At 35.0% G+C, this 24,801-nt stretch overlaps 4 protein-coding genes and 3 pseudogenes across 5 annotated transcripts; 1 reads left to right on the top strand and 6 right to left on the bottom strand.

Annotated features, from left to right (window-relative positions):
- Positions 1–896: 896 nt before the first annotated feature.
- LOC146922432 (putative LRR receptor-like serine/threonine-protein kinase At4g29180) lies at positions 897–1,661 on the bottom strand. The gene is made up of 2 exons (XM_085711534.1): positions 1,657–1,661; positions 897–1,317 (listed from the first exon to the last, which is right to left on the bottom strand). Exons 1-2 carry the CDS (start codon positions 1,659–1,661, stop codon positions 897–899), a joined length of 426 nt encoding a protein of 141 aa, XP_085567660.1.
- Positions 1,662–1,863: 202 nt separating this feature from the next.
- LOC146922433 (putative leucine-rich repeat receptor-like serine/threonine-protein kinase At2g19230) lies at positions 1,864–2,494 on the bottom strand. Its single transcript, XM_085710834.1, has 3 exons — positions 2,372–2,494; positions 2,168–2,230; positions 1,864–2,051 (listed from the first exon to the last, which is right to left on the bottom strand). The coding sequence occupies exons 1-3, from the start codon at positions 2,484–2,486 to the stop codon at positions 1,918–1,920; spliced, it is 312 nt and encodes a 103-aa protein (XP_085566960.1). The 5' UTR covers positions 2,487–2,494; the 3' UTR covers positions 1,864–1,917.
- Positions 2,495–3,955: 1,461 nt separating this feature from the next.
- LOC146922434 (uncharacterized) lies at positions 3,956–6,217 on the bottom strand. Its single transcript, XM_085711535.1, has 6 exons — positions 6,075–6,217; positions 5,810–5,986; positions 5,463–5,490; positions 4,565–4,660; positions 4,362–4,464; positions 3,956–4,212 (listed from the first exon to the last, which is right to left on the bottom strand). The coding sequence occupies exons 1-5, from the start codon at positions 6,215–6,217 to the stop codon at positions 4,372–4,374; spliced, it is 537 nt and encodes a 178-aa protein (XP_085567661.1). The 3' UTR covers positions 3,956–4,212; positions 4,362–4,371.
- Positions 6,218–6,246: 29 nt separating this feature from the next.
- On the bottom strand, positions 6,247–8,000 carry LOC146922435 (uncharacterized; annotated as a pseudogene).
- A 1,048-nt stretch (positions 8,001–9,048) lies between these two features.
- LOC146922436 (uncharacterized) lies at positions 9,049–12,208 on the bottom strand (annotated as a pseudogene).
- A 6,325-nt stretch (positions 12,209–18,533) lies between these two features.
- LOC146922437 (multiple organellar RNA editing factor 8, chloroplastic/mitochondrial-like) lies at positions 18,534–21,487 on the bottom strand (annotated as a pseudogene). The gene is made up of 4 exons (XR_015012471.1): positions 21,033–21,487; positions 19,724–19,820; positions 19,561–19,627; positions 18,534–19,017 (listed from the first exon to the last, which is right to left on the bottom strand). The product of XR_015012471.1 is annotated as a multiple organellar RNA editing factor 8, chloroplastic/mitochondrial-like (transcript).
- Positions 21,488–22,502: 1,015 nt separating this feature from the next.
- Positions 22,503–24,765, top strand: LOC146922438 (chaperone protein dnaJ 1, mitochondrial-like). The gene is made up of 5 exons (XM_085710835.1): positions 22,503–22,622; positions 22,737–22,799; positions 22,879–22,951; positions 23,333–23,424; positions 24,586–24,765. Exons 1-5 carry the CDS (start codon positions 22,530–22,532, stop codon positions 24,748–24,750), a joined length of 486 nt encoding a protein of 161 aa, XP_085566961.1. The 5' UTR covers positions 22,503–22,529; the 3' UTR covers positions 24,751–24,765.
- The last annotated feature ends 36 nt before the right edge of the window (positions 24,766–24,801 follow it).

The raw sequence follows: 24,801 nt of genomic DNA on the forward strand, positions 1-24,801 counted from the left end.
AAATACAAAGTTCTAAATATTAATGAATTTATATAACTGACAGTGGATAGAGCTTGCGTGCAAAGAAGAGTTCATGATTTTTGAGTCCAATATTGATATTCATAGACACAAAAATCTTTAAACAACTAGCAATACTGTCTCCCAACAACGAGACAAGTATTCACTATAATTTTAAAAGACAAGAACATTTTTAGACGTGTTCATAGGTACAGGTCAGACAGGAAACCACGTAATCCAACCCTGATTAAGTTAACCACAAGGGTCTTCAATCCATCCATTTATTGCATAGTTCTTCAGTTGGTTGTGGGTAAAATCCACATATGTCAGCACCAACCATTGGAACACCAAATATACTGAAATTCAACATTGTGGATATTGAATACCTTAAATTCTCCTATGTTCCTTGATTGTCACCGGTCCGATGTGCAATATATTTGCCCGAAACAACATAAGTGGACCGTGAAAAAATAAAAGGCCTTTTGCCTTCAATTCCAAGAAGACCCTTGTGATTAATAATGATTAATCACGTGTGAGACTCTATTGTAAAAACTAAAAACGCAAATCCGAGATTTCTTGTATCTTAAGAATGCAATTGAAATTTTTGCAAGACCTATAAATAACCTTTTCTTTTGTTGCTAATATAACTAATAATGGGTAACATGAAATTAAAACGAAGTAAAAATTTCTATTAAGAAATTAAAAGATCCATGGAGCACAAACCAAAATAGAAGTAGGAAGACCAAAGCAACAATATACAGTACATAGAGGATTGAGTATATCAATGCAAACCAGAGAATATGGGTTGCTAGTTTTCGTAGACGTAGATCAAATAAAAAATACTTAAAAGTTTATAAGCTACAAGAGAAACAAGAAACATATTCATTGAACTAATAACCCTACCTAGGAATTGGACCACATATATCTGATTCAATGATTTCAATCTGTATAGAGCTCTTGACTGATAAACTTCTCCCTTGGCTTGCACTCCTTTCAACCGTCATTACTAGAGACAGACAATCCTTTAGCTCTGAGACAATCTCTTTTATGTCAGGTCTTTGTGTTGCAAACTGGCAAAGGCAAGACATGGCTGTCTCAATGAGTTTCCAAGCCGAATCTCTATTGTATTCACCCTGTAACCTTGGATCAACTATTCCTTGAACATCTCCTATTTCGAGTTTTCGATTAACCCAAGGTAGTATGTGAATATAATTGTTTGCTGTTCCAATTAACGCTGGTTGACCAGTAACTAGCTCCAGCAGAACTACTCCGAAACTATATACATCACTCTTTTTATTGAGAATTCCTGTGTTCTGAAATCTGCAAAAAATATATCATTATGTTACATGCGTAATATTTTTAATCGTATTTAGTTTTAATGGCACGTATAACAATCATAATGAACTGAAAAATAAAATAAAATAGGAAAACAGCACTTGACAAGTGGTCGGTTTCGTAACATGAACAAGATGCAATAGAATAGAAAATGACTGATTGATTGTAGGACGAGAGATGTAGTATGATGAATTCTTCAATGTCATTGACACTAAATCTCACAGGCTTAATACAATAATACCCATGCAGGTCTATAATTGGTACTTGAAAATGTTTCTCGAAGTAGAATAATCTAAACTTTTCTAATACTTTTCAATTAGGTACCGCATTCGAGAAATCTATCAAACACCATACTCCCCGGTCAAAGAAGAGATTTACCATACCTCTGCTTTAAATCTCGTATCTTGATTATAAATTAATAGAAATATTTTTTTTAAAAATCTTGCAAACTAATTCGAGTAAAATGCTATTTTTGAACTTTTAGTAAACATTATAATAATTCAGAACTTATTTTATTTTACTTACTCAAGATCAATGTAACCATGTGAACCAGCAAAGCAATTAGTTAGGATATGAGTGTCACTGTCATTTGCAGAAGGCTCTAGACAATCCAAAGTCTGAAATCTTCGCACGCGTGTTTTCATCTAGCAAGATGTTAGGAGGTTTCAAATCTCTGTGAATTATAGCTGGCTTGCATCCATTATGAAGATACTCCAAACCTGTATTTCAAATAAATATCAGTCGCATATAGTTATGATTAATTTGGCCTTAATTTGGTTACTTCAGAAAGAAAACAAATATAAAAGGATGTACATGGCTGAAATAAGTTGCATACCATTTGCTACATCAAAGGCAATTTGAAGTCGCTCCCTCCATTCCAATACGTCTGGGTTTTTATCTGCCAAAGTTTATAGTTATGCAATTGTACGTGCAAGTGAATTCCCATGCGTCAAAATGCACGAATTATATTTATTTTGTTTGTTTGTTTTTACATCGAGTCGTAAGGTGTCACGGTAGGCAGAAGGCTATTACATTATACCTGATAACCGTTGCTGAAGGTTCCCGCCTGGGAGATATTCAAAAATAAGTGCTCTAATGCCACCATCCGCACAATAACCAACAAGAGAAACCACATTTCTATGATTAGAAGGCATCAACAAATTTACCTACATTTCAAAGTTCATGAAAGAAAAAAATTAATAGAATGTCCGAATGAAAAGGATATGATTTATTGTTTTAACACGACCCTATGAATTTTTAGTCACGCCACAATTTGATGAAAATGTCCTTCAACTCTTTTTAACTTTTCAACTGTTACCTTCCCTTATTTCTTCCCACTTTCATCTTCTTTTGTCTTTATGATCCTCTATTTTTTTCTTGGTTTGTCTTTCTGTTCATCTTATTGTCAAATTGATCAAACCAATTTTGTCACGCTAATTTTTTGTGTTTTAGTTTTTTTTTTCACATGCTTTCTGCGTTGCAGTTTTGTCTATAGCATACATGAATTTGTTTCTCACAATGGTATATGTGAATTGCTTTAGGCTTTGTTTGGGAGTTTGGAGGGGAGGGGAGGGGAAGGAAGGGCTTTGGGGGAGAGAAATATAGGGGAAAATTGAGAAATCTTTCACATTTTTTGGAAAGAGTATTTTTTAGAGAGTGATAAATTAATGCTTATGATTAATATATTTTTAATTTCAAAAAATATTATAGCAACATATATTAAATTTGAAGAATTGATATAAACCCTCCCAAACGAGTTCAGAGATCTGCTCCGGTTCCAACTTGCTCCAGTTTTCATGTTCCTTTTACGAGATGAGCGACACGTGGCAAAACAATTAATCAACGGTTCAGATCGAAATGAACAAAATCAGAAAATTCAAGATTCTTCTTCTTTCTCAACGATACCCTCTTTCTTCTTCTCCGGCAAAAAAATTCATCTCATCTCTTGTCACCTCTCCAAGCACGGGTTGAATACAATTGAACCGTGATTTTGAACTCTCCAAGCACAAATTATGATTGTCTTGTTAATGATATTGAGAAATATAGGGGATAATTGAGAAATCTTTCACATTTTTTGAAAGAGTATTTTTTTTGGAGAGTGATAAATTAATGCTTATGATTAATATATTTTTAATTTTAAAAATATTATAGCAACATATATTAAATTTGAAGAATTGATATAAACCCTCCCAAACCCCCCAAAACCCTCCTCTAATACAACTTCTTAGTTCCCCAAATATGGAGGGTTTTATATTTTTTAGAAAAATAAACCCCCACTACTACAGAAATTATTTTTTACATCAGTTGGAATTGACTTTTTACATCAGTTTCTAACCGATGTAAACTGATATGATGTGGTAAGTCAGTATCCTTTCACATCAGGTTGAAACTGATGTGAAATATTGAATTTCTACATCAGGTCCGCTTGCACTGATGTAATAGACGCACTTTGAAAATTAACCCAACAGTTTTCACATCAGTTGTACGTTCGACACTGAAGTTAAATACATATATTTCACATCAGTTTTTTCAAATCCACCGTAGTGAAATAATTTTTTTTTAATTTTTTTTACAGTAATAAAATGAAAACAAATTATGGATAATTTTAATGCAAAAAAAAAAGTTATATTATCTAATTGGATATTACATAATCAATCCTCAATTTTCCACGTCAATATTCCAATCTAGAAAAGAGGCATCCGAATACAATATAGGTAGAAATAATCCAACAACTTAAGTAGAAATTTCAAACAAAAAATAATCCACAAGATAATCATCATCGGAAATACGGTAAACTTCAGCTGCAAAAAGCATCTCATCTCATCTCGGTCGTAAGCATCGGCAATGTCTCATCTCGGCCACATCATAATCAATTTTCAGCTACAAAAAAAAATCAATTGAAAAAATTATCTCAACTCAGTACGCACTTGACACACCAAAACCACCACGCATTAATTACGGATACAAGTTCGTTCAAAATTCTACTCTCTCTACAAATGTTAAATTATGAGATTGGCTTTGAAACATACCATGTAAATCCTAAGCGTTATACAAGTCAAGAAAACAAGTTGCCCATTGGTTTCGCAAATCATATAAGTCATCATCGCTTAATGGCGTTGGATCATTGAATACCTACAATGTGTAGGTTAATATAAGTAATTAATATTAATAAGGATATGTTTATATTTGACAATACATATAGTATAAACATGTTATCATAAAATTAAAATACCTCCATCCAAGACTTAGTAATATTAGCAGAGATGATATCTAGCATATTCTTCATCACATAGTATCCACAATCATTGCCATTAGGTTGCTTTCTTGGCTAGAAATGAATGGTCATTTTTATATAGTGATTAGTTCATATAAAAAATAGTTTATTATCTATCATTCTATAATGACTTGAGTTTACAACAATATCTATTCATGAAACCAAGCTTTAATACGATGTTTGCTCATGTGCATAGAGCAAAGTGTGCATAGAGCGAGTTACTAATCCCGGGAGCAAGGCTCTCCGTGATCGTGACCCAGCCAAGACAAGTAAAGATTGAGACTATGTATCATCATGGTATACTAAAGGACCTGAAGGGATTGTTGAGAACCCCTCATTCACGGTTGGGAAAAACCAGACCTACCAAGGGACCCGAAGGGATTGTCTGACAGCCCCTTATTACAGGTTGGGAAAAACCAGATTGTCCAAATTTAAATACAATACTATAGCAGCTTGAAATCCGGATTGTTCGATCTCATCCAACCGCATGAACACAGAGAATACCACAATCCAAATTCATCTTTGGGGTGCAATGAAATATTGTTGGCCCGATTATTGAGGCCTACACCATGATAAATAGCAAAGAGTTATATGCTTTGTATTGGTTTAGAATGATCTATTGGTTATTCCGTGTTAATGGTTGCTCTTCAATATAGTGTATGATTACCGTTATTGATCTTTGGTTGGTCCGCATAATTGCGTAATGATGGTATAAAACTATTGGTTAATTAATTCTTTCATATCTTAATCATGTTCAACGAATTCAACAGACAAACACAAACCACTTTTAATACAAGAAACAATCATACGGAAAATATACAGGGAACAATTAAGGATAAACAAGAACCATACTTACTTTGGGACGAAACCATTTAACCTTCTTTCTATTTCCCCGAGCAAGTTGATGAACCTATAAAGCTCTATATGTTAACCAAATTAAAAAAAATCATCAAAGTTATACATTTTAGTGTTGTAGGAAGTAATATATCAAATGCAACATAAAATATACACTTACTTTGAAACAATCTTAATCATTGCTTCATTAAGATCTTGGTGCAAAGTGAACAATGGACAACTAAACTATTGTCCTTGGGACAAATAATTATTAATGCCGGTGTCTTCTCGCACACGTAGAAGAACAATTATTAAGGTTTAAGCTATCAAAGATAAATAAGAAAAATATTAATTTAAATATATACTTACTTATATAGATATGGTGCTAAGTAACACACTTTGTTCAAATCACGCAACCTAGTTTGTATGTGTCCCTGAACTTTAGTTTTAGTACTATGATCTTTTGGATTAAAATCCAAGCATACCGGGTCCAAAATCCCAAACACTTTCGATCTATTTGTTGAGCTACAGAGACGATGCATACACCTAGACAAATTTAAAATTAACACTTAAATATTGAATTGTGTATATACTACTAATCCATATTGATAATAGTAAAAAGAAAATTACTTACGTGCACCAAAGTTGTAGAATAGAAAAGTCAAGCCAAGCATTACCCACCAACAATTGTCTAATACAACTTGCCGGAATAAACCTTGCGGTATTTGGCTCATGTTCTAATGGTATGCGTATATCTTCTTCACTTCTCAAAACCATGCATAGCAATTTTTGAACATTGTCGATGGTCAAGTCCTCCTTGTAATTTTCTTGTGCAATGCGGTACAAGAACCTTTTGTGCTTCCATGCACAACAACTTTTTCAGGACTACTATGCTCAATTTCTTCATTTGTTTGCAAGGTTTGGGAGAAACCCATAGTCTTAAGTTCTTCCGAAATGCTTGTTGCATCAACTCACGTTCGACGGCCATCTTTTGTTCAAATTGTGCATCAAATTTTTCTTTAAGTTGTCTTTCCAGCATTTGTTTGAAGTTGTGAGAGATGCCGGTTAACATCTATGGTTTGGGTAAGGCGTGAAGACCTTCCAAAGTAATTGCTCGTAGTGTAAACTGTGTCCAACACCACGAACACGACCACCATGCTCTTTCGTCCCAATTGCCCTTGTTAAGATATCGTCACGTCCTTGTGGAACAAAGGTGCCTTTGGCGGTCTCTTCAACTAGAGAATCCTACATAAAATTCAGCAAATTCAGTTTTTTATAAATGAAAGGTACTTTATGAAAAGTACTACACAATGTGATTCTTTTCAAACTACAGAGAAGGTTTACCGAACTAGTCAAGAATTAAAATTTATGTTAACTATGAACACTAATCATTGTGACATAAATATTAGAGGAGAAATGCTAGGGTCACACCCACTAGCACTCTCTTTCAACACACCCAATCATAATTAGCCATGTCATCCACTTTTTAATTCATTTTACTCCGATAACCTGCTTCATCTTTACATTGATATCATTTATTTTATTCAGATTTTAACTTTTCATCTTCTCTCATAAACCTTCCACAAACCCGGTCTCTCCAGGTTCGTAGTTTTCACCCAATTGAATATCACCGAATTATACGGTAATCGTCCTCCAAAATTTAGCCCAAACACTAAGCAATTACACAAACATGACATATAAGCTTTAAAAGAGAGCCAATTTTAATTTGATTTCTAATCGTCCTCCATATTTTATTCTTCGTACATTGAGTTTGTTACCGTAATGAATGTCAATTTTTATTTGATTGCAAAGTAGTATAACAAAAAGAGGACTACAAAAATCCGAACAAAAAACAACGAAACTCAAAAATAACATGTTTATATATATTTTCAATTACAACAATCCAAAGCAAAACCCATTGAAAACATGTTATAGAAGAATGGAGATTTTTGTTCTCTACGAACACGAAGGAGATGAGATGGGTCAGATTTACGAACAAATATGATGAAGCTTATGCCATACAAATAAGAAGGAGCCATGGACAGAGTTTGAAGAAAATTGAGATGAAATGGCTTACGAAGAAAAAAGTGACTAGATCAATGATCTATACGAGAAAGAGTCGTAGAAATAAGAAGGAGCCATGGAGCTCTTTTTGTTTTGCTTACTCAAAGATATAGAGTGCTGAACAAACGAGTTACGGCAAAATATTTTAAAAATAATTGTAAATAAAAAAAGTGTTTAGAAACTTGTAGTACCGGTTACCGGTAAAGGAGTTAAAAGAAGTGAGTGATGTGGCAAATTATAATTGGAGTGTGTTATAGGAGTGTGTTAAAATGAGTGACCATAGCATTAACACTAAAATCACTAACTTACAATTTTGTCGGCAACAACTTTTGCGGCCTACGATGTATACTCTCCCCCTTTCTTTTGTCTTGCTCTCTTCCATGTATCATGACGTGACGGAGGAGATAGACTTAGATCATCACTTAATATATCATCTACATCTCCCGATTCTTCTAGCACTTTTCTCTTTTCCTTCATCATTTTCTCTGAAGCGTTCATATCCTCCACGAGATAATGTATGCCTATAAATATTTTTAGCCACACACTCCCTACCTTTTTGACTTTTGCCTATCATAAATAAAAATCATTACTAAATTGATTTGATTAAATTAAAAAATGTACAATAAAAAATCAAATATAATTACTACCAACCTTAAATTCATGTATTTCAAGACTCGAGGAACCTCTTCCATATATGTTCTTTAACAAAAGGATACCTAACATACGGAGGAGGGCGTTCGGGATTGGGATGTGTAATATATTCCGATGTGAGTTGTGCCTTAAACCCGTTCCACCGCGTCCCCAAAAACACCATCCATCTTTTCTTCAATGTATCATTTTTTGGATCATCACTTTCCGGAATAACAAAATGCTTCTATATACATCAAATATTTGGAGTTAGTACCTAAAGATCAATAGATACAATAATTAAATAGTAAATGCTGAATTAAAAATACAACTATAATACCTGAAGATCAACCCAAATTGCATCTTTTGTGCTTGCATCAACCGCTCTCCAATCATCTATTAAAATACCGCACTTAATTCGAACAAGAAATGCCGCATAACTCCTAAACTACGAAGCATTTGGACCATAACACCTCCCAGCTTCGGATTAAAGTTGACCATTGTTTTCACACCCGATTTCAGAATTTTGGTCATTTTTTTCATCTTGGTGGCACCTCTAACATTTCTTTTTGGAATTTCACTAGACGAAAGAAGAATATTGGTTGAATCAGCCATGTATCCGTTGACAAAAAAGGAAAACATACACGTATTTTAAAACATGTACACATACACATATTTTTAACTCAATGTTGAATCAGCCATGTATATGTTGACAAAAAAGGAAAACATACACGAGATTTTAAAACATGTACACATACACAGATTTTTAACTCAATGTTGGTTGAATCGGCCATGTATCTATTTAACTCAATTCATTTGCATTCATTTACCAAAGATAATTTACATGTACACATACACAAACATTTTAAAACATCTCATATTTACAAATGTGACTATTAATAAAAATTAAAACCTTATTAGTCCTCCCATATCCCTTCTTCATGATCCGAAGGAGTAGCGTGCACATCGTCTACTTCGTTCTCATCAATAGATGTAGTAACATTTGTTGAGGAAGAAGGAATCTCAGTGGATATCAAGAGTTTCATCACTACCATGAGTATTTTTTGTTTGTAGAACCACTGACCACCTTTTGTTAGAAGGATCCGTGACATAAAACACTTGTTTTGCTTGGGATGCCATAATGAAGGGTTCGTCCCTATAAGCTGCCTTGGAAAGATCAACTAGTGTATATCCTAATTCATCAATTCTTACACCATTGTTAATATCAATCCATTTGCATTTAAATATAGGCACTGTAAATAAAGTATAATCAAGCTCCCAAATCTCTTCAATTACCCCATAGTATGGTGTAGATGCCATTATAGGGTTTTTATCTTTCGAACTAGAGAAGTGCATCGACTCGGCCACAACCATAACCCCACTATTTTGCATGGTACTTTTATCATCCTTTGCTTTTGTATAAAATGTAGTTTTATTAATATCATATGCACTCAAAGTTATAATGTTAAACTTAGGCGCACGTGCCAACCATTTAATTGTATCGAGGCACTTTCATCATTAGCAAATCTTTCCGTAAACCAATCGGAAAAACTCTTATTATGCTCTCTTAACAACCCTTTCTCATTCATCTTGGGGTAATTTCTCTTTACAATATTTTTGTGAGTAGATAAGTGAGGTTGAACTTCATCGTTGTTATTCAATATAAACAAATGTGCTGGATGGATCACATCCCAAAACATGGTTTTAACATTTAAACCTTGTCCCGTACCTTCACAACTTTCATCATGACGAGACTTGGGAACTCCTATAGAATCCACATTTGACAAATAGTCCGAACAATGCTCAATACCTTCTTCAACAATGTACCTTTCAACAATTGATGCTTCGGGACGGTGTAGATTCATTGTATACCCTTTCAATATCTTCATGCATCGCTCAACCGGATACATCCATCTTAAATAAACCGGACCACACTTGTCTAATCTCCCTCACCAAATGAACAATCAAGTGTTCCATAATGTCAAAAAATGAAGGAGGAAAATACATCTCTAATTGGCACAAGATAACCGCAACCTCATGTTCCAACTCGTCTAACTTCAATGGATCAATGACTTTACTACATATTGCATTGAAGAATAAACACAACTTAGTTATAGTTATCCTAACTTTGTTAGGCAATATTCCACGAATAGCCACCGGTAGTAATTTTTGCATCAAAACATGAGAGTCATGATATTTTAAGCTAGATACCTTGAGATCATCCATTGATACAAGCCTCTTGATATTTGATGAGTAACCTTGCGGCACTTTGATACCTTGTAAACACTCACAAAAACTTCTTTTCTCTTTCTTAGACAAAGTGTGACATGCCGGAGGTAAAAATGTTCTCGTTACCTTTTTGTTGTGGATTTAACTGCCGCCTTATACCCATCTCCATCAAATCTAAACGAGCATTTACACCATCTTTTGTCTTGCCTTTAATGTCGAGAAGTGTTCCAACTATACTATCACAAACATTTTTCTCTACATGCATAACATCAATACAATGTCTTACATCAAGACTAGACCAATATGGAAGCTCAAAGAACACGAGACCTTTTTTTCCATAAATTTTTCACAACAGGCTTCTTTTTCTTTCCAAAGGTAACCTCCACATTTTGTTGTCGTTGATAAACTTCCTCTCCGGTCAAGGGCTTTGGAGCAAAACCAAACTCCGGTTTACCATTGAAAGCTTTCCTCATCTTACGATATGGATGATAACGGTTTAGAAATTTTCGATGCCCAAGATAAACATGACCTTGCTTCCATGATGCAGCTTGATGAAAACATGTTTCACCCTCACATATAGGACATGCTTTATGCCCTTTAACCGTGTACCCACTCAAATTACCGTATGCCGGAAAGTCGTTGATGGTGCAAAACAACATGACACGCATATTGAAATGTTCACCGGAGTACGTGTCAAGAACATCAACTCCTTCTTCCCACAACAGCCTTAAATCATCAATCAATGGACTTAGATAAACATCTATGTCGTTACCTGGTTGATATGGGCCCGAAATCATCATCGATAACATAATATATTTACGCTTCATGCACAACCAAGGAGGTAGGTTGTAAATTATCAAGAGAACGGGCCATGAAGTATGTTTACTACTCAGCATTGCCATATGGATTCATTCCATCAATAGCAAGTCCAAGTCTAAGGTTTCTTTTCTCTTCGCCAAAAGTTGAAAACAAAGAATCAATTTTCTTCCATTGCAAAGAATCAGCTACATGGCGAATTTTTCCATCACATTTTCTCTCATCTCGCATGCCATCTAAGGTTCTTTGCGTCCTTTGGATTAGAGAACAATCTCTTGAACCTTGAAATTATTGGTAGGTACCAAAACACTTTGGCAGAGGACCCTTTGTGCTCGCATCATCACTAGAATCATCGTCTTTCTTTTTGTAGCGTGACACCTTGCACTTCGGACGGTGATCATGTTTTTCAAACTCTTTTCTATATAAGATGCGGTCATTAGGGCATGCGTGTATTTTTACATACTCCATACCCATCGGACACAATATTTTTTTGGCCTCGTAATAACGATTCGGCATTGTGTTACCTTCCGGAAGCATTTCGTCAACAACCGAAGCAATTCGGTTGAAACTTTTATCACTCCATCCATTTTTTGCCTTCAAATTAAACAATTTTAAAACAAATGACAAACGTGTAACTTTGTGCATCCCGGTACAAAGGTTCTTCCTTGTTTTTACATAAAGTATCGTACATATGCGCTCTCTTAAAAGATTCTTCTCCAATATCGTGTATCAGTCTTCCACCGATCATCCATATCTACACTAACGTTCTCTCTTTGGGATACACTTGGCCGTATTACTTCACCGTGCCATATCCATTGTGTATAAGTTTGACAAATCCCGTTCCAAACTAGATGGCCCCTTATTTCTTCCTTAGTAATGTTTGGCTCCCGGTTCGCACAAGAAAAGAAACACAAGGACACGGGAAAAGTCCATCATTGTTTGGAAGATTTTGTTCGAAAACTCTAGAAATTCTTCAACTCCATTATCAAACTCTTCACTCATTCGATTAGCTCTCATCCAACTACGATCCATAATGACGCACCGAAAATGAACACACACCGAATCAAAGAATTACGATGCCTACATAACTATTTGAACTTAGAAGACTTGGAGTTTGACCAAGTAAAAAACTTGGTGCTTAAGCAACGTAACTACTTACGCGGAGGTACGAGATTACTACTAGCTAGAAATCTCTTACATGACACGCAAAACCGTCATTGTCGCATGGTGGCTAAGTTTTTTTTTAATTACATAGGGCCGAAGCCCGAAAAAGAAGACAAACTAAACGTGGGGCAAAGAAATCCCCTAACATCGCATCAACCAAAAGAAAGAATTAAGCCGGACAAGTCACGTAATAATAAACAATATCGCAATCAAGGAGCATCCGTTTTGTTTTTATATGAAAAAATATAATGTTTCATTTTGACTTAGAAATAATAACAGCCTATATACCTCAACATCGGTAACAAATCGCAATGGGTACTAAATCGATGAAATAACAACAGCCATGACAGATGTTAAACACAAACTCAAAATCAGCTTCGTTGTTACAATTCATCAAGTTCAATTTTTGATGCTATGCTACAGCTTCTCGTAAAATTTCTAACTTTTTCTTTATTGTATTAGCCATCATAATACGGGAAGGATGAATTAGAACATCGGACGAAAACACAAAAATATTGAACAAAAGTCATTATCACTTTGAGAAGAAAAACTAGCAAAATGGATTTATAAACTAAAAGCCCGAGTACCACAACCAAGATATTTACATCATCATCATCGGCTTCTCTATAACAATAACCACAATGACTAAAAAACTGAAAAATAAAAAAAAATAGAAATTGTATGTACGATGGAAATTGTATGTAGAGGATTAGACCATGCAAACTCAGGTGGGACTAATGGAGGAGATACATTGCTCGAAATCAAAAAACTATTGAAGTGTGAATTTGTTGTTACTTGCTATTTTTCCTTCTGTTTTGGTATCAACTCACATTCTTTATGTTTGTTTTATTTTAGAATAAAATTAAAACTCTTGCAGATTTGAGTTATACATTATATTTTGCATAATAAATTGAGTAACATACTCTCCAATTTCGAACAAATGTTTGAACCTTCGTCACCATATCCCACATTATCCCCTCGAATTTCAGGATGAAAAAGTACTCATACAAATAAGATGTCTTGGCCCAAAATACTTAGGAAAACCAACTATCTACAAAGATCAAACAAGGTCACTTTATAATTGGTTAAACCACTACGGGATGCTAGACAACAATCTCATGACAAATAATGCTTACAATGAAGCCAGAGAAGAAACACAAAAACCTATTTCTTTTTTATCATTAGTTGGTTGGAGTTGGACCAGACATGAACAAAACCATGTCTATTACAAGGTTAATGTCTATTACAAGATGGTTCTCGTTGCTTTAAGCAACATTCTCTACGCGCTTAATTACAATCTTTTTCTTTGAATGATACATTTAATCTCGTAAATCTTTTAGTTATTAAGAAGATAATAAATGACAAATATTTAAGACAAAATAAATGAATTATCCAAACAAATCCCTCATCCAGGGATTCTTGACGAATCTTTAACACAAACTATCTCTACCGAGAAATCGATACACGAAACCGTTTGGTTTCTCAAATATGTATAGAGAGATCAGTTATTCCTACAAAGTAAAGTAATCAATTGACCCCAAAGTTATACCTCTTTAGGCTCCGCGAAAAGAAGATAAGCCATTAAGCCAACAACCGGCACATATCTAAGATACTTTTTATAGTTCAAAATACGCGTTAGGTTCAACAGTTGTTACTATAAAACATTTTCAGCTTTCCATTTCCTAAACAAAATGTAACCGTAATATTTTACTTTCCGTAGAAAAAAATACTTCACAAAACACTTTGAAAACTAGACATTACTAATTTCATCATTGAAATAAACACTTCCAATGAAAACTATGAAACTGAAATCACCAATACCATAGCCCCCCGTGGTCAATAACAATCAAAATTTTCATCATAACCATAATTTAATCACACTCTTAACTTAAACAATAAACACCATTAAACATACTACATAAAAGACATAACAACAACTCAAATTCCTTAAACATAGCACAAAACTACTAATTTGGGTGCCAATTGAAAATTTTACCCTAATTAAATCAATCAATCAAAACAGATTGAAAGTAACGAAGAAGTTGAGAATTTAAGAATAATGAGGGAAGAAAGTAACGAAGAAGTTGAGAATGAAGCTTACAACTACTATCCTAGGTTTCGTAATCCTACCGCAACCTTATTTTGCTAAAGGGGCTTAGTGGTTTCTAGAGAGAGAGAGAGAGAGAGAGAACTCACCGGAGGAAAACAGATTGAGCTTCGACGGGAAGTGATTGAGCTTCGACGGTGAGGTTGAGCTTCGACAGGAGAGGTTAAGCTTGGACGGTGCGAGATCGGTGGAGTTCGATTGAGGATCGAGCTTGGACGGTGAGAGAACGGTGGAGGAGTTCGATTGAGGATTGAGGACGGTGGTGTATTTTGACTCGAGAGTGAATAAGTGAGGAAGGAAAAAACGTGTGAATGTGTTTTACGATGGAGGAAGGATAAGGTAAAAGTGAAACTTTGTTTTTACTTCAGTGCACAGCTTCACCATCGATGTGAAAACAATTAGACAAAGTTTTCACACAAATTGCAAAAATGCCACCGCGTTTTTTTCCCTTCATTCCAATTATCCACCGATGTAAATGGTAAATGCTACTAGGAATTCCCCTCATGTGCTTAAGTCAACTGATGTAAAATCTCACCATGTGTTTCTTTCCCATCGCCTATTTTCCATGCCGATGTGAAAACTAAAACCCTTATGATGTTAAATATATATTTTGTCCTCTATTTCTTCCACTTACTCCTTCCTTTTTTTCCAAACCCCTCCCTTCCCCTCCCCTCCTCCCAATGTCCTCTATTTCTTCCACTTACTCCTTCCTTTTTTTTCCAAACCCTCCCTTCCCCTCCCCTCCAAACTCGCAAACAAAGCCTTAGTGAATTTAAGTTGCTTACGCCAATTCACTTTGCATTCAATTGGAAGACTCTATACTTGAATCTCTAACCTTTCACCAAATTTGTTCACCTTGGATTGATGTTTGAGAGAGAGAGTTTGTATTAGATTTTGTAATGTAAATATGGAATTGATGGCTATTTCAAGTTGTTATGATAAAATATTATTGGAACACAAATATGAAGAAAATATTATCTAATGCATTGACGTATCTAACCTCGATATAAACTCCTTATGCCCTTGCAATTTCTGATAAAGAGAGTGTCTTCACGGCAACATTTTCACCATCGTGCATAATACCTAGATAAACCTTCCCAAATCCACCTTTTCCAATCATTTGTTTGAAATCATCGCTGATACCGACAACCTCCGAATAAGAAAATGCACAACATTTCGTGTTTAGTCGCTCATCCTTATTTGACTTTGGAAACATAGCCAGGCCTGCTCGGTACGTAAAACGCTTGTAGCCGAACTCAGTTGTACTTGCTCCCAAAGATTGACTCCAAGATGCAACATCAAAAGTTGGTATTTTATTTTTGTTGTCATAGTTTCCATATTGAAAATAAGCCCTTGTGCTATATTTGTGGTTTTTTCCCCGTTTAGGTTTTAAGTTATAACAATTCCTCTTCCCATCCGGAAAATTTCTCAATGACTTCAATTGCTTCTTAATCCGACTTTCATAGGAAACTTCATTATCCGATGATATATTCCCGGTTTGACCAAACCGGACGACGGTGTTATCATCACTTGATATGGAAAATTGTTTGTGTTATCCTTGTAACTTTCACTTACCCCACAATCAATGCTTATCACACCCGCAATTATAATCAAACTTGTGAATTAATTTATTTGAATAATATCACGCGCCCTTATTCATTCATCCAAGTTCGTTTCCGGTCACTCTTGTTATTCTTGACACCCTTCACCCTCGTTAGTTTCCTCGATTCTAGGTTTCGAAGAATAATTGGTGTTTGGTTTCGGTTTATTTTTAGTAGAATTATTCATTATTAAATCACATATAGTTGAAATTGAAATTTTGTAAGGTTATTCAAGGTTAGAATAATGGATAAATTATACCAAATAACACTTAGATGAGATGGTAATGGGTCTCTTGATAGTTAGTATCAAATAAACATTAATTTATCTCTACAATTCATAACATTTATTAATTTACTTTGCAAGAAATATCATGAAAAACCCCTAATTCTTGAAAATAATATTGAACCAAGATTGTATTAGTTTTCTTGTGCTTTTACAATATTTCCAACATTGTGTGTAGTTAATTAAAGAAAAGGAGTAAAAGGTACAAGCAATGAGCATAAAAAGAGGTTCTTCAAGCTATTCGCCCAACGAGCTAATCTACTCGCCCAACAAAGTAACTCAAACACCAAATAATTGAAATAGGGAGGCTCGTCTAGCGAGTAATGGCGGTCTAAAGTCCCATTCGGTTGAGCTTACAGATTCTCCAAAGTGAAGCATATGGCTGGCCTAGCAAGCAATGGCGGTCTAAGCCCCACTTGGCCGACGTGGCATAACCCTATCTGGGGAAGAAACAAATATTTCCCCAACGAACATCACACTCTCTTTGCAAATGTGCTTTTCTAGAATATATATATATATATATAGAGAGAGAGAGAGAGTGAGAGAGAGAGAGAGAGAGCTTAGGAGAGAGAAATGATGCATAAACGTGGTGGAAACGTTGAATGCTTGTAGATCAATCCGGTTGAAACAACATTTGGTCATCCTTTCCTATGTCTTGTAAGTTATACATTATGTGTAATTAATTTCTCTGTGTTAGGATTATGTGTAATTTTTTAAATGTAATTGGGATTAAGTTTAATGGAGGTTTAAGCCCCACTTGGCTAATGTGGCAAAACCCCATTGAGGAAGAAACAAATATTCACCTAGCAAATACACACGCCCCCGGTGAAGGAGCTTGTCCAGAACCTATAAATAGATACTTATAGCCTCGATTTTAATTCAGCCAATCTTTTACCAAGTTTTAGAGAAAGAGAGGGGGAGAAAGATGGAAGAAACGAGGTGAGATCGTCGAATGCTTCGTAGATTAAGCCGGTTGATGCAACATATCGTCATACCCGCCTATCTCTTGTAAATAATACATTATGTGTAAGTAATTTCTCTCTCGTTTGGATTTAATTGTAATTAATTAGGAATCAAATGTAAATATATTCGATTATTCCCTCATAATCTCGACCATCGCTTTAAGGTTCACAAAAATTGTCTTATTTTTCAATTCCCTAACTAGGAATCAAAACTCTTTTTGTCCAATATTATCCTTCATTTTTCAAATTTCTAATATGCTAGGTAGAGAGAATTGATACTTTCGAGCGGTATCCGCTCTAGAAAATAAGAGAAAAAGGATAATTTTATTAATTTTCTTATGGGATCTAATGACACATGTGTCCGGATCCAAAAAAAGACAGTAACACTCTAGCTAGAGGCCAAACATTATAAGAGATATTTCATTACTCTAAAGTTAGTGTCATTCCCACATAATCACGTGCCTAGAAGGGTGTTTTCCTCTTCCTTTGTGGCCTTGGACTTTTTCTTCTATTTTTTTGATCGTCCCATTATTAGTTTCTATCAAGACCTCCGTATCACCGCATTCCCCATCATATTCGACCTTGTCCTCAAGGTTACAGCTAGGATAAGAAGTGAGTAATTCCTTCCAGCTTTTCCCAAGTGTCTTCGCTTGATGAGAGGCCTTCCCTAGGCACAAGAACCTCGCCCGATCTTACCCTTAGCAGCCAGCTTGCGTGAGTCCGTAATTTGTGCCGGTTGTAACGAACAAAGGTCCATGTAATAGCTTCATCCAAAGGTGGCACTTGCGGCAATGACTTCCGAAAAAACGGCTTGGGTTTGGAAACATGAAAAATTGGGTGAATACAGGATTTAGGATGTATCTAGAGTTTGTAAGTAACAATACCAATGTATTTGGCAATTCGGTAAGGGCAAAAGAAACGCTTAGTGATCTTGGAGTAGCGGACACCACACATAGTATTTTGCCTATAAGGTTGCAAACGCAGCCATACCCAAGTGCCTACTTCTAACTCTTTGTCCATTCTACCACCGTTAGTGTGTGATCGCATGTGGGCCCGGGCCTTCTGCAGGTTAAGTATGATTACAGCTAACATCCGATGGCGTTGGGTGAGTGATTCATCAAGTGTGGCAACCGCAAAGGGATCCTTCGACATAGGAGTGAGTGTTGGGTGGTGGTCTTCCATAAAGAGCCTCAAATGGTGTCATTTTGATAGCAGATTGATAAGAAGAGTTATACCAATGTTCGGCCAAAGGAAGTCTCAAATATTATTAATGAATAAAAGTGTGCCTCTTAGGCTACATAAGTTCCGCTTATATAGTGAAAGAAATAACAAACTCATGGGCCAAAATAAAATAAAACGTAATAATAATAGAGAGTTCTAGAAAATTACTAAGATTTGACCGAATAATAAATACTACTAAATTACTAATAAAACTCTCCTGCATCAATATCCAGCTTGGTTGCTGGGAGGGTATCCGCCAGCATTGTTGGGAGGGTATCCAGCAGCATTGTTGGGAGGTGGTCCAGAGTTCTGCACTGGAGGCCCACTATGCATGTCTCTGTTCACCACATTTTCCCTTCTCCTTTCAAAATTTCTTGACCTGTCGTTATTACCAGGCCTATCATTGCGCCTGTACCTTTCATTAGCACGAGCATTGTTTCTAAACCACTCCTCAGGATACTTGGGATCATATGGAACTGCTTGCCCATTAATGAAGGGCTCACCTAGTGAGAGGAAAACAAACAAAAAAAAACATCAAACAACAAATATTGGCCATTCTACGTCAAGAAATATGATATTCACTCAACATAACACTTAATTCCCCCACCTACTAATACTATAATTCATAGCTCGAGTTAATCACACAAAAAAAATCAACAGATTAATAAGCAAACCAAAGTATAGTAACAGATGACAATTGGTAAAATGACTAGCCACGGGAGAACTTCAACCCTGAGTATACCACAAAGGTTACAAAACATCAGTATACTACAAAATATATAAAGCATCCATTCCCCACCCCCCGCCCCCTGTGAGCAACACTCGAAGTGAACACGTATGCTAGAATACCCACAGCAAGGTCTTGGGGTATCTAAATAGCATTTTTTAAATGGCTTATATCTTTTTACTTTTATTATACTTAATTGTAGGAGTCTTGTGCATGACATTCCTTATATATATACACAGGAGACACAATTAAAGATATTCATAAACAATAGACATAATGAATATAATTAGAGACCAGGTGACAGGACAGCAGAGCTTACCTCCATAATCTTTCTCCTTCACATTCAAATAAGAATCAGGAAGAACCCATCAGAACATTGGGCAGTTCTGCAATTGGACAAACAGAAAATTTAAACTGTTGTGATATAGAAGAAAACAAGAGTAACAAGAGTTTCGGATGTTAGAGAACCATGTATTATATACGTCTCAGTTTGTAGGAAATCTCTTCAGAAAAAGAGCTCCAAAAGTAAAGTAGTCTCTAGTTGAAACAGAATATATGCTCTTCCTAGCTTCTTCTTCACTGTCAACAATATTACAATAACATAACAAACCAACCATGATAAATAATTAGAGTATCATACCAAAAGATAACCATTCATTCAAACACAGCCTTCAGAATCAATATTCTCAATAGATAACTATCTTTTATTTTTCAATACAACAAAAAATATAGGGACTAACTACCGACAAAAGTTGTTAGCATGTTTGGGAGAACTTATTAAGAAAACAGCTTATGACATTGGCCATAAGCTGTTTTCAACTTATATTCATAATTCTCCTTATGACAACAGCTTATATATAGCTAATACTAAACAAATGTAAAAAAAAAAAATTATCTTTGCTATAGAAATAGCTTATACACAGGCGCTTATCATGATGATACCAGTTGTGCTATAAGCTGTAAATAATCATGATGATAACGCTTGAGCTATAAGCTGTAAATAAGATTCTTATCCAAACAGAGCCAAAAAAGATGCTTATCCAAGCCAAAATCATTTTGTTTATAATCTGTCGCAAACTTTTGACAACTATCCATTCTCACATAATAGTATTCTTTTTCAAAACCATACATTCATTCTCACTGAATAGTCTTGTTTTCAAAAATAAAATTTGATTTTTTTTTATACAACAAAACACAAATTCTCAAAGATATTACTGACCCATTTTCCATATTCAATTTCTCATAATGCACAACAAACATCACACAAGTTCTCAAAGATATTATGGACCCATTTTCCACAATTTCTTATAATGCACAACAAAAAGAACAGGAAACCCCCCAAAAACTACTATTTTGTAAAAACACTGTTACAATCAAAAAAGAACAATATAAACCTAAAACCACATCAAATTCAGAAAAAATACTATTGCAGTCAAAGTGAACAATATAAACCTAAAACCACATCAAATTCAATAAAATAGAAGAAGAAAGTAGTATTTTTTTTCCGAAAACAATCCATTCATTCTCACATAATAGCATTTGATTCAAAAAATAACATTTTTCTGAAAAACAAACACAAGTTATCAAAGATTTTAGTTGGCCCATTTTCCAAAATCATTTTTTTATATAATCTGCTACAAACCCAGCATAAAACCTTAAAAAAAATTACCTTTTTAAAGAAAAAAATTAATTTTTTGAAAAAATTACTATTGCAAATAAAAATATAAACCTAAAAATACATCAATTTTTGGAATCATATATAAAATTGAGATAAAGTATAGTGATTACTACCTTCCTATAACCTCAGCGAAGGTTTTGATGTAACTATCAATAATCTCATCTCTGGTAGGATCACCTTCAGGCTTCTCCATAACCACAAGCCAGTGTTCAAAATCGGATCCATCGAGCAAAATCGTTTCCTTTGGTGGACGATTGGACCAGTTAGGGTTAGGATCGTTGAGGGAAGAGGTGGTAGGGCGTGTGGAGAAAACGCGGAAGGAAGGAAGGAGGATGTGGCGAGAGGTGATGGCGGCGGCGGAGAGAGGACGGAGACGGCAGAGGAAGGAGAAAGCGGAGGAAGAGGGAGTGGTGGTTGTGGTGGAGATGGAGCGAGAGAGGAAGGTGGTTAGGGTTAGGGTTTTGGGGATGACGCGAGAGAAGATCTGGTTCGCCATCGCTGTGTGTGTGTGTGTGTGTGTGTGTGTGTGTGTGTGTGAAGAGAGTGAGATTGGGAATGAAATGTAAATTAGAATTTAGGGGTTTTGAGGATTCTTGTAGGGTGAGGTTTCTAGAATCAACACAACAAAGTGTAAAATATCTACCAATATGCTCCTTCCGTTTCACAATATTAGTGCGTTTAAGATTACGTGATTATTAACAAAATGAAAACAAATACTCTAATTCATAAAAAATTAAAGGAAATTTATACATTGAAATTTTATTTTAGAAATGGTATATTATTATTATAGATGTGGCATTCGAGTCACAAGGCTGAAAATTTAAACATTGAAAAGAAATTTATACATTGAAAATCTATTAAAGACAATGGTATATTATTAAAAGAAATTTATACAAAGCATATAGAAGTCGACTGTCATTTCATTAGGGAAAAGATTCTCTCTCGAAGTCATCAAAACCTCATTTGTCAATTCTAAGGATCAACTTGCAGTATATCTTTACTAAATCTCTACGAAGTCCTCGGAAAACTTACATATGTGACAAGATGGATGCATATGATATTTATGCTCCACCTTGAGGGGGAGTGTTGAGATATTGATATTTATTATATTTAATATAGTATGATCTGTTAGTATCATTAGGAGTTATGATAGGATTGCATTCCTATTTAGATCACATCTCATGTATATATAGTTGGTTTTCATTCCTTTCAATATTATGTGAAATATTCATATTCAAAAGTTACCTATCTGTGCATCAAAATAGAAAAAGGCAGGCTAATTAGCAACCAGCAGTAATCTTATAAAATTATTTGTGAATGGTAGAACCTAGGCCTGAGTTGTGGCTGGTTACATTACGTTAGGGAAGCTTTTCTTCCTTCCCCTCACCCTTGACTAATTGTAGAGTTTGATCCACTATGCACAAATATTACTAAGAACCAAATTCTTTTGGACGAGGTCTACTAATATCTAAGCTGTGGAACATTTTTGGGGTAATATTTAAAAGTGTGTGCCACCGGTTTAATTATGTGTTGTCTGTTGTGACATCTGTTTGTAGTGAAGTGAGCCAGAACATTTGTTGTTTCCCTTGACTTGATGATTATCCTTTTTGATGGTAATAATTTGCTGTATCAAACCAGATGGACGGGGACATCCACAAAATGCTACCCGAACAGTTTGTCCATCATGCAGGGGTGCCGGTCGAGTAAGTGCATTGGAATGTTTGATTCATGCATGTGCTGGTCTCTCTTTGTCGTACCGGAGTTCTGATTATTAATACTTTCTTCTTTCCTTGTTTGTTATCATGACTTGCTTCCAGGTTACAATCCCGCCATTTACATCAACATGCATTACTTGTAAAGGATCTGGCCGCATTATTAAGGTCTCCATAAATTTCACAATAAGTACTCTTGAGGATGGTTGCTCTGTATAAATATGTATTGCGTATCTATTTTGTGCAGGAGTTTTGTTTGCCTTGTGGAGGATCTGGGGTTATTGAAGGGATTAAAGAGGTTAAAGTTACCATACCAGCAGGTAAATTACTTGTAACTGTACCTTGGCAGCTGATTAATATATCTGATGAGTGGAATAAGTTCTGATTATTGTTATGGTAGCTACTTATTCATATTGGAAATTATTTACCTCCAGAGTATCAACTCAAAGCTACTCTTTATCCTTCCTACTCAATTTTATGTTGAAATGGGATAACCTTTAGTCCCTGTTACTAAGGTGTTAATTGTTATAAATTATAGTTATAAATTAATAGTGTTTTAGAAATGGAAAGTTTTATCAATGCTTCAGAACTATCCTGCCTAGATTTGGTTGACCATATGCGATACAGTTCTTTTTATGCTTTATTAGAAAAAAGCCGGAACCTTTCTGTTAAATCTTATCATAGTTTCAATGAACTGGCAGGCGTGGATTCAGGAGATACAATCCATGTGCCAGAAGGTGGGAATGCTGTTGGAAGTGGTGGTCGACATGGGAGTTTATACATTAAAATAAAGGCAAAGTTTTTCATATTTTTATGTCAAAATATTTGCTGTAGTACACCTACTTATGCATAACCTGTAATATGAATCATTACTACATTTAACCAAACTTTGTATTATTAAAGGGAAATTTACACATTAGACTCATTCACTGCACATGATTATTTTGGCAAGCTTGGGTCAATTCATTAAATGTCCTATAAGATATTAATCATTAAAAGTTAAGATTACACGCTAGCTTCCATGCATACTTTCTCGTGTTATTCAAAGTGTAATAGAAATGTAGAGCCAGACTCATAATATCTAATGGTTGTGTAATGTATTAAATACACACTTATTTGGTCCGAAAAAGAATATTATTCTTTCTCATTAAGTAATTTCTATGTTTTAAGCTTCTCTCACGTTTAAGCATTCATAATTTAGCATCTAGAGGGGATGTTATATCAAGGACGTGAATTCATTCATGCGAATAAATTTCCCAGGTACGTAATGATAGGATTCTTCTTATTCCCGTGTATTCCCCAGAAAAAGTTTTTGACAACTACATTTTACATTCTGAGGAAATATTTGCAAGTGTGTATGGTATTGTGGCAGTCAGATAAAATTCATTCTCACCTTCATGGGAATCATTTTTCCCAACCCTTTCCTCAATTAAAATTATGAAGATATAAATAATCTTACTGAGGTGTCCAAGTTTTGTTTTTCCCTTTAGTCTGTTCAAGAAAAAATTGTCCGACCCTTTCCCTGGATCCATAGGTAATTTTCTATAGCTTAACTATGGACAGGTAAATGCGACATCATATAAGTGTTTCATTTTCCTTATTCCTTGATCATGCAATTATTGCTGTTCAATATACAGTTTAGCATGTAAAGGTGTCAATTTTTACTTCTCAAACTAATGCTATTTCCTTCTCCATATTTGTCTGACAGAGAACTGTCTCATTTATTGTTGTTATATAAGATCCATATTGTTAACGTGCATGGAGACATCACTTTTGATACATAGTAGTAGCACATCTTGTTTAATATATCTGTTCCTATGTAAAAGATTATATACTGCTGTTTAGAACAGGAATAGGTTTTCTGCTCTACTTGTATAATATGTTTGTTGACATGTTCATTATGTGCTATACTTACTCTTACTGGAGTATCATTTTTTTTCTCTTGTTGAAATAGGTGGATGAGGATCCAGTCTTTTCGAGGGATGGTGCAGATATCTATGTGGAATCTAATATTAGCTTTACACAGGTGAGAGCAAAGTATATTTTAGTGGTTTCTCATACTCATGTGGCTCTTCACCCCAAAAGCTCTTCCAGTATTTTCCATCTATCATCTTATTAAAGACGGGATAGATCTAAGCATCCTTGATGTTCTTCCCACAATGGCGGAACT

The sequence above is a fragment of the Medicago sativa genome, chromosome 5 (assembly GCF_051527215.1).
Source record: "Medicago sativa cultivar Bolivia chromosome 5, Bolivia_mono, whole genome shotgun sequence".
In the NCBI taxonomy this organism is placed as follows: Eukaryota; Viridiplantae; Streptophyta; class Magnoliopsida; order Fabales; family Fabaceae; genus Medicago; species Medicago sativa.